Source organism: Phoenix dactylifera, chromosome 5, assembly GCF_051530095.1.
Source record: "Phoenix dactylifera cultivar Ajwa chromosome 5, Ajwa_hap1_PhDact_Kaust_v1.1, whole genome shotgun sequence".
Classification (NCBI taxonomy): domain Eukaryota; kingdom Viridiplantae; phylum Streptophyta; class Magnoliopsida; order Arecales; family Arecaceae; genus Phoenix; species Phoenix dactylifera.
The window spans coordinates 31291171-31309307 of NC_143194.1; the positions used below are offsets into that span (position 1 = coordinate 31291171).

General features: G+C 38.0%; 2 protein-coding genes across 13 annotated transcripts; one reads left to right on the forward strand and one right to left on the reverse strand.

Moving 5' to 3' along the window:
* Positions 1-2082: 2082 nt before the first annotated feature.
* Positions 2083-8138, reverse strand: LOC103710907 (uncharacterized). Of its 11 annotated transcripts, none has more exons than XM_088722354.2 (6): positions 7937-8097; positions 6188-6315; positions 5516-5716; positions 5112-5251; positions 3265-4170; positions 2083-3180 (listed from the first exon to the last, which is right to left on the reverse strand). In XM_088722354.2, the coding sequence occupies exons 4-6, from the start codon at positions 5214-5216 to the stop codon at positions 2290-2292; spliced, it is 1902 nt and encodes a 633-aa protein (XP_088578480.2). In that variant the 5' UTR covers positions 5217-5251; positions 5516-5716; positions 6188-6315; positions 7937-8097; the 3' UTR covers positions 2083-2289. The 11 variants fall into 11 exon arrangements, with proteins under 11 accessions (XP_088578480.2, XP_088578479.2, XP_088578481.2 ...); XM_088722353.2 differs by having other exon boundaries at positions 5112-5260; XM_088722355.2 differs by having other exon boundaries at positions 5511-5716.
* A 3324-nt stretch (positions 8139-11462) lies between these two features.
* Positions 11463-17982, forward strand: LOC103710909 (Peroxisomal membrane 22 kDa (Mpv17/PMP22) family protein). 2 transcript variants are annotated; one of them, XM_088722363.2, is made up of 3 exons: positions 11463-11776; positions 15163-15251; positions 17368-17982. In XM_088722363.2, exons 1-3 carry the CDS (start codon positions 11627-11629, stop codon positions 17771-17773), a joined length of 645 nt encoding a protein of 214 aa, XP_088578489.1. In that variant the 5' UTR covers positions 11463-11626; the 3' UTR covers positions 17774-17982. The 2 variants fall into 2 exon arrangements, with proteins under 2 accessions (XP_088578489.1, XP_008795056.1); XM_008796834.6 differs by having other exon boundaries at positions 11464-11776; positions 15157-15251.
* The last annotated feature ends 155 nt before the right edge of the window (positions 17983-18137 follow it).

Consider the following 18137-nt stretch of genomic DNA (forward strand, 5'->3'; position numbering starts at 1 on the left):
TCAATCTATCATTGCATGCATACACCAACCAGGCCAGCGATAATAAAAATCATGAAAATAAAGTTTCATTATCTGATAGCACAGACAAAACACTCAAACAAAGGCACTCGTTCTCTCTTGCACTGCACCATTCCCGTTGCTTCATGGTGTTTTCGCGATGCCAGTTCAAAGAAAGCAAATATAACGCCTCAGCTGAGGACATTTTCTTTTATTTTTGATTTACTAAAGCATTTGTTTGCTAAAACATCTTTCTACCTTTTTTTAAATATGCTGTTGCTATGGTATTGATGGGATTTCTTCCATCTCCACCACCAATAAATAAATAAATAAATAATTGTACCAAAAATCAATAATAAATAAATAATGCTTTGGACTGATGGCTTGAGACCAGGGCTGTTACCCCGGGGCCCATAAAAAAGAGCTGCCCAAATGCAAATGAGAAGCAAGTCAAATCCATTCTGACCTGACCTGATCTACCTGCCCAGAATGTTGGATTTGTGGCCCATAAAATGTAGCCCTGACTCGATTCACCTGTTCCACTAAAACAAATCCATAGGCTCCTAGCCGGAGCTGGCTCAGGTCAAAACCTGGTCCAGTCTACTTGAGCTCAAACTCCAAGCGAGGCCGTTCAATCACAGCCGTCCAATCTTACCACGTAAAGAATCCCCCCGTCCACCAATCACACAGTTAGTATTGTTGCGGTTCAAATTCGGCCCGAGGGTGACCATGCCGGAGGAGTCGGGGGGAGCTGCCGGACGGGACGGAGAAGGGAGTCACTTTCTGTGCGCCGGCAGACCTGCACAAAGCCTCACTGGTAGGGTTCCGGTGAAGGCCCTCCGATGATGAAGTTAGAATAGATTTTAGGTAATCCAGCCAAAATTTTCCAAGCATTACCTGATGGAGCTATTTATAATCCCCGCGGAGGTGCTCAAGTGGCGTGCAACCAGGGCTTGCTTGAGGCATACGGTGTAGGCCGTCCTTGTGAATGGCATGGTGTCGACAGAGGTGGCAGGGTATGGTCCCTGGTTGACATGTCGTAGAGTGACCAGCAAGCAAAGTATGGTACGGTAAGGTTGTAATGTACGGCCACATATGTGGATATAGGGGCGCGCGTAGATGCACACGTGAATGTGGCCGTAGGCGAGGTCGGGCTCGCTTAGAGGCCGCAGCCTTTACTTAGTGAAGTCAGCTAGATAAGCACTAAGGTCGGGCTCGCTTGGGGGGCCACGACGTATATTAGGTGAGATTGGCTCGGCGGATACTGAGGTCGGCCCAACCTCCTCAGCTCTGAAGTCAGCTCGGTAGGGAGCCCCAAGCTCGGGCCAGGGCATTGTTGCGGATACATATGGTCGACAGAGCCTCTTCAGCACTCGGTCGATCCTGCAGACCGCTCCGAGCTCGGCTCGAGGGGCGTTATTGTAGATACCTGCGGTCAACGGGGCCTCTTCGGCTCTTGGTCGATCCTGCAGGGCACTCCGAGCAGAGAGATCCGGACGAAGTCTGTTCGGCCTTTTGTAGGGTCCGGGGTCGGACTGGTGTTCAGTAGGACTGAGGTCTAGCCTGCTTCGGTGCTGATGTCTGTTTGGCTGAAATTGGATGGTCCCATGTTGTGAATAGGACGATCCATTTTGCCCCCACCCGACCCCTCCTCGAGGGGCGTCATTGTAGATACATGTGGTCAACGGAGCCTCTTCGGCTCTTGGTTGATCCTGCAGGGCGTTTCGAGCAGAGAGATCCGGACGAGGTCTGCCCGGCCTTTTGTAGGGTTCGAGGTCTGGCCTGCTTCGGTGCTGATGCCTGTTTGAGTAAAATTGGATAGTTCCATGTTGTGAACAGGACGATCCATCTACCCACCCACCCCCCCCCCCCCCCCCCCCCCCCGCGCTCCAAAGAGGGAGGAAACAAATCGGGTAACAAATTTGCCAGCTCGCCAGCTCAAGCCAAAAGAAACCATCCTCACCGTGTGGCGATTGGTCGTAGCCACCACACCGCATAGAGGGTTTCTGATGCCTTCTGTAGAGGATTATATGATGATACGAGACATAAGAAAAAAGTTCCATTCGTCCTATATATGCATAGAGATGCCAGGTAATATAACTTATATATAAAATAGAGAACCTTTTGCCCTTTTTTGTTTTTTTTTGGTACATGCAAGCACTGTAAGAACATGATACAATTTGACGTACTCAACAGGCTAAGAAGAAAACAGATCAAGAAATCTCTGCTTGACAATGTCTTAACATCCTTAACATACCCGTAATGTTTTGCAGAGCACAAACTGCCCTTCCGTCAGTTGAGGAATAGCACCTTGCATGAATTGAGAAACTGTCCATAGATCCCAAGCTGCATCTGGGACTGCTTCCTGCAAAAAATTGGGGACCTCACTGCAAATTTAAATGACCGACCAAATAATATGAACTTCGTAGCAGCCTTCAGGCTATCAGATGGAAGCTCGGCATCTTGCAACACCATTCTGCTCCCACTGGTCCCAGCAACCTGTCCACAATTAGAAAGGGCACTCGGCACCTGAAGTGGGTTGGAGAATGATGCACCTGAAGCTTGTCCTTGATGAAGTCCCTCCAGGCTATCCATCGCATTATCAGCTGCATCCCGTGGTTCAGAGCTTGCTTCTCGATCGTTTAAAGAACCCAATATTCTGCTGGCCTCATCATGCAGGCCAACAGCTCTCCAGGCTTCGGCCACAAGGCGGATGCTATTCTTTTTGGGCATGACTCCCGCTTCTCTCATCATCTGAAGCAGTTCTTCTGCTTTCCATGGTTGTTTTACTTCGCCATATCCCCATATAAGCGTGTCAAAGGTCTTTATATTGGGAGATACGCCAGATTCATGCATTTTTGTATAGATTTTCATTGCATTCTCCATGTTGGCAGCGCTGCACCACCCGCTGATAATTGTCGTAAAGGTTACGACATTCGGACGGATCCCCCTTTCCTCCATTGTCGCCAGAAGGGCCTCAGCTTTCTCAGGTTCTCGTGCACGAACATACCCTTTCGCAAGAATGCTATATACTTGAGCATCTGCTTTCACACCTGCCTCCACCATCCGATCAAAAATCTCCATGCATTTGGCCATGAGCCCCATTGCACCCCATGCATTCATTTGGTGGCTGTATGTTACAATATCTGGCCTGACACCCAGTCCTTCCATCAATGTCAGAACCTGGTCAATTTACAATGAAATTGCAGCTAGTTTAATCAGAAAATAAAACCACATCCAAAAAATGTAAAGAAATAATTTACTCACTTCATCCACCCCAGACATGTCCTCTGCGTCTAGAAATCCCTTGATCAAAGTGTTGAAAACAATAATGTTTGGTAACACCCCAGCATCCCTCATTTGATGCACACACCTTAATGCGTCCTTCATATTGCCTTCTTTGCAATACCCACCTATGATAATGGCCCAAGTGCGTTCATTAGGGCGCAGGTTGGCCTGCATCTCTAAAATAAGCTCCTCGGCTCTCTTTGTATCTCCATTTTTGGCATAAGCTCTTGCAATAGTGTTGTATGTGACAACGTCAGGTTGCAGGCCAGCAGCACGCATCTTATATACAACATTCCAAGCTTCTGTAAGATTTTGCTGATCACACCATGCTTTGATGAGTATATTGTATGTCTTCTGACTTGGCCTTGCATTGTCTTCAAGGGACATCATATGGAAAAGATTTTGTGATTCTTCAGGCTTACCCACAATACCATACCCTTTAATGAGAGTGTTAAAAGTGCTGGTTGTTGGTCGACATCCGCTTTCCTTCATCTTCCAGAAGATTTTGATAGCTTCTTTGATCTTGCCAGCTTCCGCAAATGCATTAATAATAGCATTGAAGAATATTGAGTCAGGCTTTAATCCATTGCATTCTACCTGGGAGATGAGGGAAGCAATTGAATCAAACTGCTTCTGATTTGTCAGAGCAGTTAACAGAGTTGTATATGTGATCAAAGAAGGCTTGTGCCCCTCTTCGATTAGGCAGTCAAATAGGGCCTGTGCCTCATGAGATTTCTTTTCATCTATCAGAGTACCCATCTGTTTTGTTCTTGTACGGACTGTTTGGCAACTATTTCCTTTCAAGCAGATAGGGCAGCGAGGCTGAATTTTGGAGTATGAGGAACTTGAAATTGGTTGTAGAGTTTTATCACATTTAATTTGCTCCTATTATTTTGAAGAAGAAAAAGATTCAGCAATCAGAAATTTGACTGAAGAGAAGCAAGAATATGTTTCTGAGTGTGCATTAAAAAGTAATAATAATATAAAGAAAACCTGAAATTGGCTCACTGTTATTTAGCCATCACTACCAAATGAAAAGAAATTAGTTGCTCATATGCAAGCTAGCTAGACTAGTATTTGCGAAAATGTCTTGACAAAAAAGGGATGGAGGACAAGTAAGATATTCACTATTGATATCTCTGCATGTTTAGCGTTTTAAAGCACCATAACTATAATGTCGCAAGGTATGTCCATCCACAGAATTTACTTACTTACGTATTTGGCTTGTGATATTTTAATTTACAAGGTAAGGATTTTCAAAGAAGCTACAGGATCATTAATCAACTGTTTCCTGCAAAAAAATGAAGAAAATGAAGCCTACCATTGGATATGGATATTCAATATTGTTCTTGAATCATGAGAATTGCCATATGAGCGGCAAACTCTGAGTTAACCAGATTGCTTACTTTCTACAATAAGTATAGTCAGATTTTAGCTCCCAATCAAAAGCATCAATTTCATGGATTTGATATTCAGACATTAAAGGAAAATGGTAAATTGGCTGAGTTTCAATGCACTGTATATAAATGAAAGGCCTCAGAGTAAATGTAAATAATATTACTGAATATGAGTAGTGATGACAAAGCAAAATTAGCACTGTATGAGAATAAACAGAATCTGCATCCCCATTTGCAGATAACAATATGAAGAGGACAACTTAAATTTTGAAAAGAATTGGCTACAACTTCAGTATCTTTTCTTATTCACAAGCATAGAACAGCTCATGAAATTTCCAAAGTGAGTGAAACAAGTTCAAAACTTATTGTAACTCAAAAAGGAGGGTGTATGACAATGTCCAATAATGTAAAGAAAAAGTTGAAGAGTACCTTTGCAGATAAGCCTTCAACAGTGTCTTCTTGGCCCATACTTTTTCTTCCTATGTCCTTAGCTGCAAAGTCTAGTTGGGCCAACCGCATATCATATTCTGCCATGAAGCTTGCAGTCGACCTTCTTTAAGCACCTTGGTCTACGGAAGCTAAATATTCATAATGAGTTCATGCTATATATGGATTTTTTGTAAATTTAGGGAAATTGTAAAAATAAAGGTGAGGTTTTCACCAAAAAGCAGCTATGTGGCTACATAAATGATAAATATCCAAGACATTAGTTATGATGTGACCATCAATAACACTATAAAGATGGTAATTGAAAAATGAAAATGACATGGAACTTTTATGGGAAATTTCGTTCCAGACTGTCAGAGAAGCCCCAGCTCAATGCACCACCTTACCACTGCCACCACATAGAATTCTTCAACAAGTGCATTTCCCATGTCATCCACATAAAAACAGACAATATTATCATATTCTCTAGTAGATGGGATTTTATGCCTCATCGAGAATTCCAGTGGGCTTGTTAACCTTCAACAGTGAAATGCACTGAGAAGGGTAATGCATAATTGTTGCTGCTGCTTCTTCCATACTTTGAAGCTCTGGTGTAGGAAAAAGTTAAGAAGCAAAAATCAATGCAATAAAAAATTAGCTTAAAAGTTTGGGGGGATTTTTCTTCAGCATATGAATTCCTCATAAGACAAATTTAAAACACGAGAAGTTGATGAGAACAACGAAGAAAAACATTCATGGATAAACAATAACGAAAATGTAGTTGTAAAATAAATGAGGCATTGATATAAAGAAAGCTGACATGGACTGGGATTCATGTGGTAAATTTGTGCATGAACACTCACATGAACGAGAGAGCATTGTGAATTACCACATCGGTTTCTCAGGACAAGAGTTCAGAGGGAGAGAAGTTCAGCTAACTATAAAATCCAAACAATAACAGTGAAATATACAGCACATATCCCTCCCTATAGAAATAAAAGAATTACTGATGAGATAGCTAATGTTGCATGATATAATCATCTTGTCATTAAAAAAGCAAAATCATATTAAAGAAAGACCTCCAGTATGCTGGGAAAGGCCTCCAGTATGCGGGTCAAGATGTCACCATATTGCTTTGTGCATCTACCACGTTTATCCCAAATGCCAAATCAGAAATCAGTCATTGCTACTGTTTTTCATGGGTATTCTGGCCAGCAACAAAACCACAAAATTGTAATTACTCTTCTCAATTAACTGATACATACAACATCTTTTACTTGACGAGCAAGATGAGATTTATTCTATGACTTGAGTACGAAAACAAATCACCTTCCTTCTGAACAGGAAAATGAACTCATACTTTACAATTCATTGACTACCAGACAATATCATTTCATTAAGATTTCATTAATTGAAGAATAAAAAATTGCACTGGATATTGCAGAAATAAAGTCAAAATGAGCAACCACAATAGCAGTAAACTACATACAGAAATTAAGGATTCTCATGGCCTATGGCATGAAGAGCAATCTAACCCTCTGGCACTAAAAGCAGATGTTTCCATGCATGAACTTGGAAGGCAATTACTTTGATAAAATGAGCACAATAATACATCATACTTCCAAAAGACATTGCAAAAACTAATACAAGCAGGAAGGAACTTTCACCGGGGCATCAAGTAAGTTCTATTCTAGCAATGCAGCCATAGAAAAAGAGTAACTAGTATCAATTTTAACTAATAAGCTTCCTGACCATCTCATCATGGTCTACTTTTTAATAATATGCTAAACAATTCCAACATCTAGGAAGTTCTTTCTCGATACAGAAGAGTGAAAATTCACCACGAAAGGCAACCATGTGCATAAACTGTTTCATGTTCTTGTTTTTTCCCTAATCGATACTAAATATAATGATTCACTTTTTGATGATAGAAGTCCTCTAACTCGGCCAGGGTAACAGATAGATCTCAGGAAAAGATTGAAATTTTTACCATCAGAAACATTTTTCATTGCATGAAGAGTTCCTTCATTGTGCGGCCAAAAAATCATCCACCCTATTGGCTTCTTCTTTAACATGTTTATAGAACTACATTAAAATGGAACTTAACCACCTTATGAAATCAAGGTCGAGCATTGCATGAAAACATACTAATAACCCCAAAAATCTGAGTTAGCACGTAAAAACTATTGGTTATGGAGCGGTCTGCCCACCAGGAATGTGACCCGTCCCCCCCTGTACAGGAACTGACCCTAATTTTTCGAGATTTTTCATCTATTTTTCAACGTTTCTTTTACTGCATAATGACTTCAGCTTCGCTAGGGACTAGTAACAAGAAAAATGTTATCTTGTCTTCGTGCAAAAATCACACCAAGAAAACCAAGAAAGGAAACATTATCTACAATTTTGAAGAAATGAAGTTCTTAAAACGGCAAAATAATCGGAAAATAGCATCCAAGAATACCAAGAAAACCAACAAAAAAGCAAACATAATCATATATAAGCTTCCATATTTGCACAGTTTCTAGCAGCATCCACACTTGGAAAGCAGCAAAGATGAATTCTTGGGGTGTTTAAACCGAGTCGAACACCATTAAAGAACAGAAACAAGAAACTCAGCCAAGCAATTTCGAGTACAAAGCACAGAACTTCGCTAAAAAGTAGACTTCAAGATAATCAAAGAACCTCAGTTTATGAAAAAAAAAAGGGCATTCGGGCATATTGTTTCATGCATTATACTCGTCCACTTCTCATGGGAGTTGGCCGTAATGGGCACCAGGGTTGAATAGAAAAGAGAAGAGAGAGTTCTTGGGAGGACAAGAACGCGGTACCAGGTCCGGAAGGTGAGGGCGTGGAGAGATTAGGGACGCATCGCGCGAATGGATTGCATGCTCCCTCCCCTCTTCGGACACCCTTGAGAGCACTCTTATCCACAGACGTTGGGTGAAAGGGAGCACAAAAGCAAGGCCCGGAGAATAAGCCAGCCAAGAAAAAAAAAATGGAAAAAAAAAAGGTTTGGGTTGGGTGTTGGGCAGAGAGAATCCAAAACCCAACCGGAATATAATATTATATTTTGGGTTGAATGAGAAAATTTTATACTATTAGAGTCTGTTTGGATAATTGAACAGAAAACTTCATTGGATTTGTAAATTAAACTAATATATATAGCAAGTTCATAGAATTACGAGTTAGATTAAGCTTATATTAATATCTTTAGAATGTGCCGCCCCAAATAAAAAAAAAAAAAATGTAATCATGCACAATTAGGTTGAATTTCTTACGAGATTCTTATATCAGACTGCCTATTTTAGCACGACTTTATCAACCAAAATACCTTCCAGCCCAAATTTTATAGCAAAATAAAAAAAAAAACTCCTATAGATCTTTTTATCTTCTTGTAGCTCAACAAATTTACGGGCTATGATTCAAGCTGGGATTTGGGCAGGGTCTTAGAATATATGAGCTGGACGGCCAACTAGACAAATTTATATAAAATTTGTAGCCTAATCTTCCCGAAATACCCAAATCTATTGTAACTTATTAGTATAGTATATACAGGAAGGCAGAAAAAAGTTAGCCTACCTTAGTCCACTCCTATCCTACCCCTCATACCACATGACCATTTTCAATATATTAGCAAAACTTTAGGTCCAAACTTTATTTATTCATTTTCTAGGTCAATGTTGGCGACACAAAGCCATCATGTAAGCTTCAGAACCGTTATGTGTTTATGGTGTATAGGACCCAAAGGGGTGCGATTGGGTGATATATTAACTCATGAAATGCTATATGGCATATGCTTGTTTCTTGTTACCAGTCAAATTTAATTTCTTTCTCCTATAATGCCAGACTTTTTCTTTTGAGGTAAAAGAACTGATAAGTTAATGATTACTCAAGAATGAAATTGAATTCTTTTATTTCTCATGGAGAAGAAAATAAAATTTCCTCTTTTTTTGGTAATAAAATTGAAATTTCTTGAGCGCAATAGACTCAATGGGAATGGGTCAACAACAATTAAATTTAGTGCAAGACCAACGCAAGGAATATGTCAATATTTGACAATTATTGAAAGAAAAATGCCCGAAATCTTCCCAATACTAATTCAACTCATGTTATTGGAGCGGATAGGGATAAAGTTGGTATCTTAATCTCTAATAATCTATTGATCTACTATGTTTGACATAAAAAAAAATGGCCTAACACCAAGGGAGGTTGCAAGGTAAATACACGATTTAAAATGGCATAATTTTGAATACAAGACCAGCGTCATGTCCAACCATTTTAACATGAAGATTCTAAAAGGATTAATAGATATGTAACTTAATTTTGCTCAACTTAAATATGATTAAGCCACCTTGTTTTTTTTTTTTTTTTTTTTTTTGATAAGACGAACAGATCATACAAACCTAATATGAATACATCTAAGTTAATCAAAAAGGACAACTTACATAATAGTCCACAAAAAACTCTCTCAAATGCTCCATTATATAGGCGACAACCCAATCAGCTAGCCACCCTGCTTACTAAGTTGGATTTCTATAGAATAAGTTCGAGATAACAGAGCTTCCATTTCAGTTTAACCAATCATTTCGATCCAACTTGGCTGCAACCCATCGTCGACCTTAGTTAACTCGCATTTAGCTTAATATAAAGTTGGGTTTGGTTAGGCTGGAAAATTTTTAGGAGCCATAGTTGGTAAGTCTGTGATATATAGATGTTGTGGTAGGAAGACTGTGTTGACGAATTAGTATATAAAATCAGCAACCCATAAAATATAACGATAATAGAAAGTCAGGAAATTCATATAGAGCATGCATTTGATTTGCACAGAAGGCTAAGTGTAATGGTAAGTAGAACATGAAAAGTAGTGGCAAACATAAACCAAACTAATACATTTTTTACGTAGAAGACACAATAAAAACTTCCATCTCAAATCAAGTTCGTAAAGGAATTTTTCATAGACTAAAATTGATGGTTGGAGGCAAGATCTTCTAAGTGTTTGATGGATTTTGACAGCCCAAGTTTAGACCAATGCTATGCACATGAGGTAAAGCCAATTGTTTCCAAAAGCTGCACAACCAGGTAGATGTCAAAGATATTGGTTTTTGGCGGGCCTGGTTGGGACATGCAAAAATAAGCAATTCAATGGAAATGAATCGATCAAATAGCCTGGTTTCATGCAAGTAATTAATAATAATGAGAAGGAGAATGGAAAAAGTGTCACACAACATTGTTCTAACATCATTTTCGAACATCATTTTTTTAATTTTCTCTCTCTCTCTCTCTCTCTATATATATATATATATAATTATATATATATATATATATATATATATATATATATGGGGATTGATAACCTACTCTCTGTTATGGTAGGTTATCAATCTACCCATTTTTCCGTAGACAAAAAATACCCTTAGTTTTTATAACTCTTAAGGATATTTTATGTCTTTTTACACTCCCACATTAACTCACCCTCTCAACCTCCTAATTAATACTCTCTCCCTCTCTCTCTCTCTCTCTCTCTCTCTCCCCAGTATACATATATGTGTATACATATATATATATATATACATATATGTGTGTGTGTATATATATATATATGTACACATATATGTATATGTATGCATACACACACACACATACACATATATGTATATGTATACATGCGCATATATGTGTGTGTGTATATATATATATGCATATACGTATGTATATATACATACGTATATCTATCTATATATATACATACATCTATATATATACATGTATATATATACACATATATACATATATATGTATATATATATTTGTATGTATGTATGTTTGTATGTATGTTTATATATATATATATATATGTATGTATGTATGTATGTATGAGAGAGAGAGGAAGAGAGTATTAATTAGGGGGTTGAGAGGGTGAATTAATGTGGGATTGTAAAAAGACATAAATACCCTTAAGAGTTATAAAAAGTAAGGGTATTTTTTGTCCAATGAAAAATGGGTAGATTGATAACCTACCACAACAGAGAGTAGATTATCAATCCCCTCTATATATATATATATATATATATATATATATATATATATATATATATATATATATATATATGCAAACTAAACGAATTCTTTGTCGTCCCATGGTGAGGCCCATACTCCAATGTCAATGTCAAGTAGGAAACAACGGAACAGCAATCAGCACCGTGGGCTACCAAGTTGCTTCACTTGGTCTCACGAACGAGGCCCACAAAAGAGCGTTAGGCAGTTGCTATCCGGGCCCAGGCGCGCAGCCAATAAAAGCGAGCATCAATTCAATGATCATGAGAAGCGAGAACACGGCTGATGAGGTATTAGAAGCGGTGTGGTTTGACTCTTCTCCCAAAAATTGGTGCGATCCTCTTCCTCGAATAAAGGAACCTTGGCTCTCCGACCTATCCCCATCGGAGCCCAACCAATATCCCTCCCTTCTCTCTCTCTCCCTCGCTTTCTTCCTCCCCGCGCCCCCCGCCCTCCTTCCCCGAATGTTGAAGCTATGGAGATGGTACCAGAATTGCCTCGCCGTGCATCCGGTGAAGACTCAGGTGATCAGCTCCGGAATCCTCTGGGGTTTGGGAGACGTCGGAGCTCAGGCCGTCACCCATCGGACCCAAAGAAAACATCCTCAGCTCACAGTAATCACCGATCAAGAAAACCCCTATTCTTTCTTTTCTTTCTTTCTCCTCCGATTTTTTTTTTTTTTAATGGTTCTGCTTTGGATGGATGCTGCCCTATTCTTCTTCTAATGTATAGATGTGATTTTAGTTCTTGGTATGTTCTTGATTCGTTTCTTTTTTCGATGCGTGCATATTCCTTTTGATACGATTCTTCAATTTTTTTTCTTCTTGGGATACTTGCACTTCTTCTTAGATATCAAATCAGCACATTATCTTCTGTGATTTCTTTTTGAAGGGAACAGAGAAAAAAGCAGTAGTAGTATGAAGATGGATGTGCGGAAGAAGATACACATTGTTTATAGGTTGAATGAACAATATATCGGATATAAAGAAATCTGAAAATTATGCGAAGAGAGGGAATGTGAACTGCTGCCTCTTGATGTTTGTTCAACATTGTGCTATCACTATCGTGGTACTAAGTTCTTGATAGGTGGTAATGCGCTGTTTTTCTTGATCTGTATCCACAAATTGTAGATGTTTAGTTGTCTACACTGTAAAGATTTGTCATGGCAACTTGGGTTACTTAGGCTGAAGAGCCATCATATCTCGTTATACAGGCTATCGAGATAACTTTTAGAAATTTCCCTTTTAAGATAATATGGTTTCTTTAGAAGCAACATTGAAGTTTTGTTTAGGATTGAGTTCAAGCGTTCAAAGAGGGTATAGATCCCTAAATAGATGATTCTGACTGCTAAGATCTGAGCTATAACGCTTATAGTAGATGGTTGGGGTTGAAGATGGCATAAGTTTTATTACAGAACATTTCAGTAGGAAACACAGAAATTGGCTGGATTCAAATATTAACCTTTAAAACATAAATATTAACTCTGCTGTAATCCTTTTACTCAGCAAATGGTCTGCTTCAAAGATGGAGAAATATTCCAATTGCTGCTCAAGAATAGGGCTGAAGTGGAATACTCATGATAAAAAAAGATAGAGTTAACATCTCTTGCCGACATGGCGGACATATTCACAACTAAGAAAAGAAAAATGTTGGATTCACATTTGAGCACGTTATATGTGTGGCAAATGAAGCAACAAATTCCATGGCTAAATAACGGGTAGTGAGGATGCATCTCATTTGCTATGAGTATAACTATCTTCATCTATAAAGCTAACCATGAGAAATCTTTGGAATATCGTAGAAGAGGGCCTTATCATTCCAATATTGAGGGAAACTTTTGAGAATGATCAATCTACATATCATTTTGAAGGAAATAATTCAATAAAACATATAAGGTGATGTGGCTACCGTCGTAATGTAGAGAACCCGTAGCATGTGCATTCTATATGCAAGCAATGTCATATACATTTATCGACACTCCAACATGAAAGTCACCATCCTCCCCCCAAAAAAGACCTTAAGTATTCCATAACTTCAAAAATTGGAACTTAAAAGAAAGTGGCTGCTTAATCATATAATAAGCATATGAAATTTTTGGCCAATAAAGGCAAATTCGAACATTTTTATAGTTCAGCCTTAACTTTTAAAGAGTATCATTTTTCAATTGGGTTTTAAGACAAAGTGAATTATATTAAAGTCCTTACGCCCTTAAACCTCTAGTTTGCATCGGTAGACTAGGAGCTGATTAGTTTATTTCTCTAGAATATATGTCAGAAGTCAGTAGAGAATCTTTAGATGAGGAGCTAGGATTGAGCTGTTATCATTATTTTTTGCCCATGCATGCATGTGTGTCTATATGTTTATTTTTCTTTTTTCTCTTTTTGATTTTATATAAACTATATTTAGTTTGATGATCTCATGTGACAGACGTTAAGTTTATAAGCAAAGGTCCCAATGATATGTTGAACCATCAACTTCAAGCAAAAAAATATTCTTCCATTTCCTCCTCCTTATTGTTCCAGCTCCCTTGTTCCAACTTCTGAGGCCTGAGCTTGGCTATTCCATTAGTAGAGAACCAAGTTTACAAAATCTGGTTGGATGATCTACGAATTGTCTGTCAAATCTGATGGTTTCTCATGGGGTGAACTCACTGTATCCATTCAGTTGGAGCATGCTCAATCCATGAGTTTTATTAGAAGAACATCTCCACTTCATCCGTCCAGCTCTAATTTGTCATATATTTCTTCATCCATCTTACTCTTCTGTTGTATAACAGATCCAGGATGGCAAAACCAATCACATTATGGTATCTCTTTATCATCACTCTTTGATTTGGGCCTCATTTTTGTTTCTATTTGGGATTACTTTATATTTGTTCCTCCTCTTCTCTAAATGTTATTAGCTCATTGGAGATATTGCTAAGCTATACCCTCAATCTTATAATTTCATTTTCCTTCGGGCAATTTTACCTTATATAAGGAATATAGGTTGATGGTGATGGTTGAATGAGGATGGTGATATAGGCATGATTAACAAAATTTGTAATGAAATTCAGAAATAATTTGTTATGATTTGTAATTTATCAAAATTCATAAATAAAACATATCAAAATTGTGAAGTTCAAGGTGTTGTATGGTATCATCATTAATGAATCTTATCCCAAATATTAATTATTATTATTTTAAAAATTTAAACTTGAGTTTCCAAATCTATTCTAGCGAAGGGCTTAGTCCTCTCGTCAATGATGATTTTTTCTAAATTTCCCTTGCAATTTTTGTCCATCCTGTCTTTAGTTTTTCTCTCTTTCTTGCTGGCTATTCCACAAGAATCTCAAATACCATACTTTGACTAGTCCTCTTAGCTCACTGTTCCATCCTGAAATTCCCCCACAACTACTTCTCCATCAACATGTCCTCTTTTGTCACATCGATAATTCCTCTGATATTCTATAACTACTTCCATTCCCCATTGCGTTGACCTTCTGTCTGTGGAACCTCATTATTGGCCGACATATTCTAGTTGACATGATTTTTAATCCTTACTATTGTCTTGAAATTCTAATTTTTGTTGTATAGGCATTGTCCTGGCTCCCTTTTCCCCCTATGCTCTGCCAGCACAGGCCTACCATGCTTCACGCCTGCAGTGTTTTTGCCAGACGGTCATAGCCACACAACTCAAAAGCACCTCTTTGCTGTAAACTTGTCAGATAGTTCAACCCAATTGCTTTTGTATGATGATTCTAATCACGAACTGAGGTAGCTCTTGGCCACCAACTCTTGTTGGGCCCTCTTTAATCATTTACTTCCCAGAGTTGCAAGATGTCTAACAGTTGTCCTGAATGCAGATACCATGTATTAGTTCAGACCTGTGAATTGATAGTTTCGTGATTTCTGAGTTAGGAAGCTTATTATGTAGTACCATAGTGACATTGATCGGTCATGGCTTATTTGAAAATTTATCTGGTTGATATGATGATAACATTGTGTCTTATCAGCATCAGGAAGATAAGGAGTTCAAAATCAATTGGAAAAGGGTGGCTATCACAAGTATGTTTGGATTTGCATTTGTTGGACCGGTTGGCCACTATTGGTAAGTAATCTTATACTATCTGATATTTGCATATCTAGCTTTACATTATAGCATGGCGTAGATTGTATATTTTTGTCTTGAATGACACATTTCTTGATTGAAATTGTTTCTGAAATTTGTAAGCTGAACACATCTAGAAGATTATATGCAGGCAAAATGAGCAAATTTGGTCTTTTCATGCAAGAAAAGTTCATAAATTTTGGAATTAATTTAAAATTTCTGCTCAAGTTGCCAACTGTCTGATTACATGTAATGCATGATGTGCAAACAACAGACTCTGGCATATGAAATGTTATGAAAAGCTTTTTTAAAGAAAATTTTTAAATGTAGACCTTGTCATAATATTTTATTTTGGGAATGCAATAAGCTAAGAGCCAGCATTCGTACTATCTCCAGTTGCATCCTTAAGGAGCTTAAATATCATTGTCAGACTCTATTGCTGCTGTCCAGCATATTCTATCTCATATGAAGTAGTTATTTAATATTTAAGTTTTGGGGTATAAAATCTGAAGGCAACTTAGTGGTTGGTTGGAGAAATGAAAGTTGGAGAGAGAGTAATACAGCACAAATAATGATCATCTATATAAATGTCTGATCAACCATGTCAAAGTCATTGATGTTTAAAGTCTTCAAAAGTTGTTAATGCTGTTTACCAGTCAAGTAGAAAGGTAGAAGTGCATCACACACACACACACACATACATATATATGTATACACACAAACACATATAGATACATATATGTATATACATGTAGTTACATACATACACACACACACATATAGATAGACACATACACACACATATACATACAAACATCCATACATGCATGCATGCATGCATGCATATATATGGGGAAATGGTAGACACACAAGAATCAAAATCTCATGCTTAAGATCATGGTGGTTTGAGTCTTTTTCAAGAAATAATATTGAGAAAAATGCTCATTGAATGAGCAATTCAGTTTTCAATATTAATATACCGAGTATCTTATCAAGTATTCCGCACTTCGAGTTCTATATGAGCAAATCTTTATTGTTTCTTCATAACATGAGAATTTATGTCGAAATAGTCGTACGAAACAAAGATCATTTTTTATTTGATCTTGGGAGCTTGTGTTTTCATGTTCTATTTCACTCACTAATGGGGGTTCTTTTCACCTTTTACTCATGGAACTATTTTGTTATCAGTCGCCTAGGAGTATTTAGCCTTGCAAGGTGGTCCTTGCTGATTCACATGGGATTCCACGTGCCCCATGCTACTCGGGGTTAGAGTGAAAGTTAATGATGGTTTGAGCTACTAGACTTTTGCCATCTAAGGTGCATCATTCCACAGCTTTGCCTAGCAGCACGACACTTGTGATGCTCACCCATAATCCCATTTTCACTGTTTAGGCTGCTTCCATTTCTCTGGCCGCTACTATGGGAATCGCTTGGGCACTAATTGATTGAAACTTTAGCATAGGCTAAGGAACACATACCTTTGGCTCATTTAATTCGATGAAGCGATAAGCTAGTGGCTTTTTGCATGTGGAAGCAAGATTTGTTGGATAAGCACTTTTCTATAGGTTATATATACACTTATCCAGCTTTCTTAGTTACCTATGCAGCTTTCTCAGTTACCTTTATATACATACATACATATATATATGTATAATTATGCTTATCAAATTGTTATTCTTCCAGTGCTACCGTTCATCTCAAAGCCATGCTTGTTTTGGAACAAGCTTAAATTCCAAAGGAATACTTACTTGTGTAGTTCTAAAGGCTCCAGAATTTGGATTCCTTAACTAAATTGTCAATTGTTTTCTGCTCGAATCTTACTGTCAAAATTGAGCAATAGCTTATTGTAAAGCAGCAAATTGCAAAGCCAGCTGCCAACTAAACTTACATATAGCTTGTTTGATTGCCAATTCTAATTCTGTCTTCTCCTGCTATGCTTTCTATTCATACATCTTTTTGTTTCCATGAGAAAAATCTGTGACTAAATTTTATTGAGGAAAGTTGTTTTGTCAAATTAAAATGAAAGGTCAGATGTTTTGACAGGAACAGGCTCGAAGATCTTGCCATATACAATTTTGTTGCAATTTTTTTTAACTGCTTTGCTTTCTTTATATAGGTATGAATACTTGGACCGTTACATTCGAGTTCGACTTCAACTGCAACCTAAATCATTAAAATTTGTTGCTGCAAAAGTTGCTGCAGATGGGCTTCTCTTTGGGCCTTTGGATCTACTGATCTTTTTCTCATACATGGGGTTTGCCAGTGGGAGGAGTGCAGACCAGGTGAAAGAAGATGTGAAGAGGGATTTCCTTCCAGCTCTTATTGTTGGGGGAGGAGTTTGGCCATTTGTCCAAGTTGCAAACTTCAGATTTGTTCCAGTCAGGTACCAACTTCTATATGTAAATTTCTTTTGCCTGTTGGACAGCTCCTTCTTGTCTTGGATTGAACAGCAAGGTGATGCTCCATGGAAGCAGTGGTTTTCATCAATTGGTACCTTGGAAAAGCAGAAAGGTCAGGCGTGACGATTTAGTCTGATGTTTGAATTTCTAATAGTCAGCCTACCTTTTATTCCAATCAAAATGCAAATTCATGTAGAGATTCATGTATATTTTTAACAAATACTGAGGAGAAAATTTGGGGATCAGAAATTTGGCTTTTCTTTTTTATCAAAATAATTCTGAGTTGATCATTTGCTTAAATGAAGGTCTGGACCCTTCAAAGTTGCACTTTATTGATGATCTGCATCCTGAATGATGAATTGCATATCAAGCAAATCTTTGTAAATCTGATGCTGTGGTTGTGGCTTTTCTTCGAAGTTATATTTTCTCTAGTGATCTGAATTATGGATGAAATAAAGCATTTATCAGTTTCATTGCAATTGAAGTG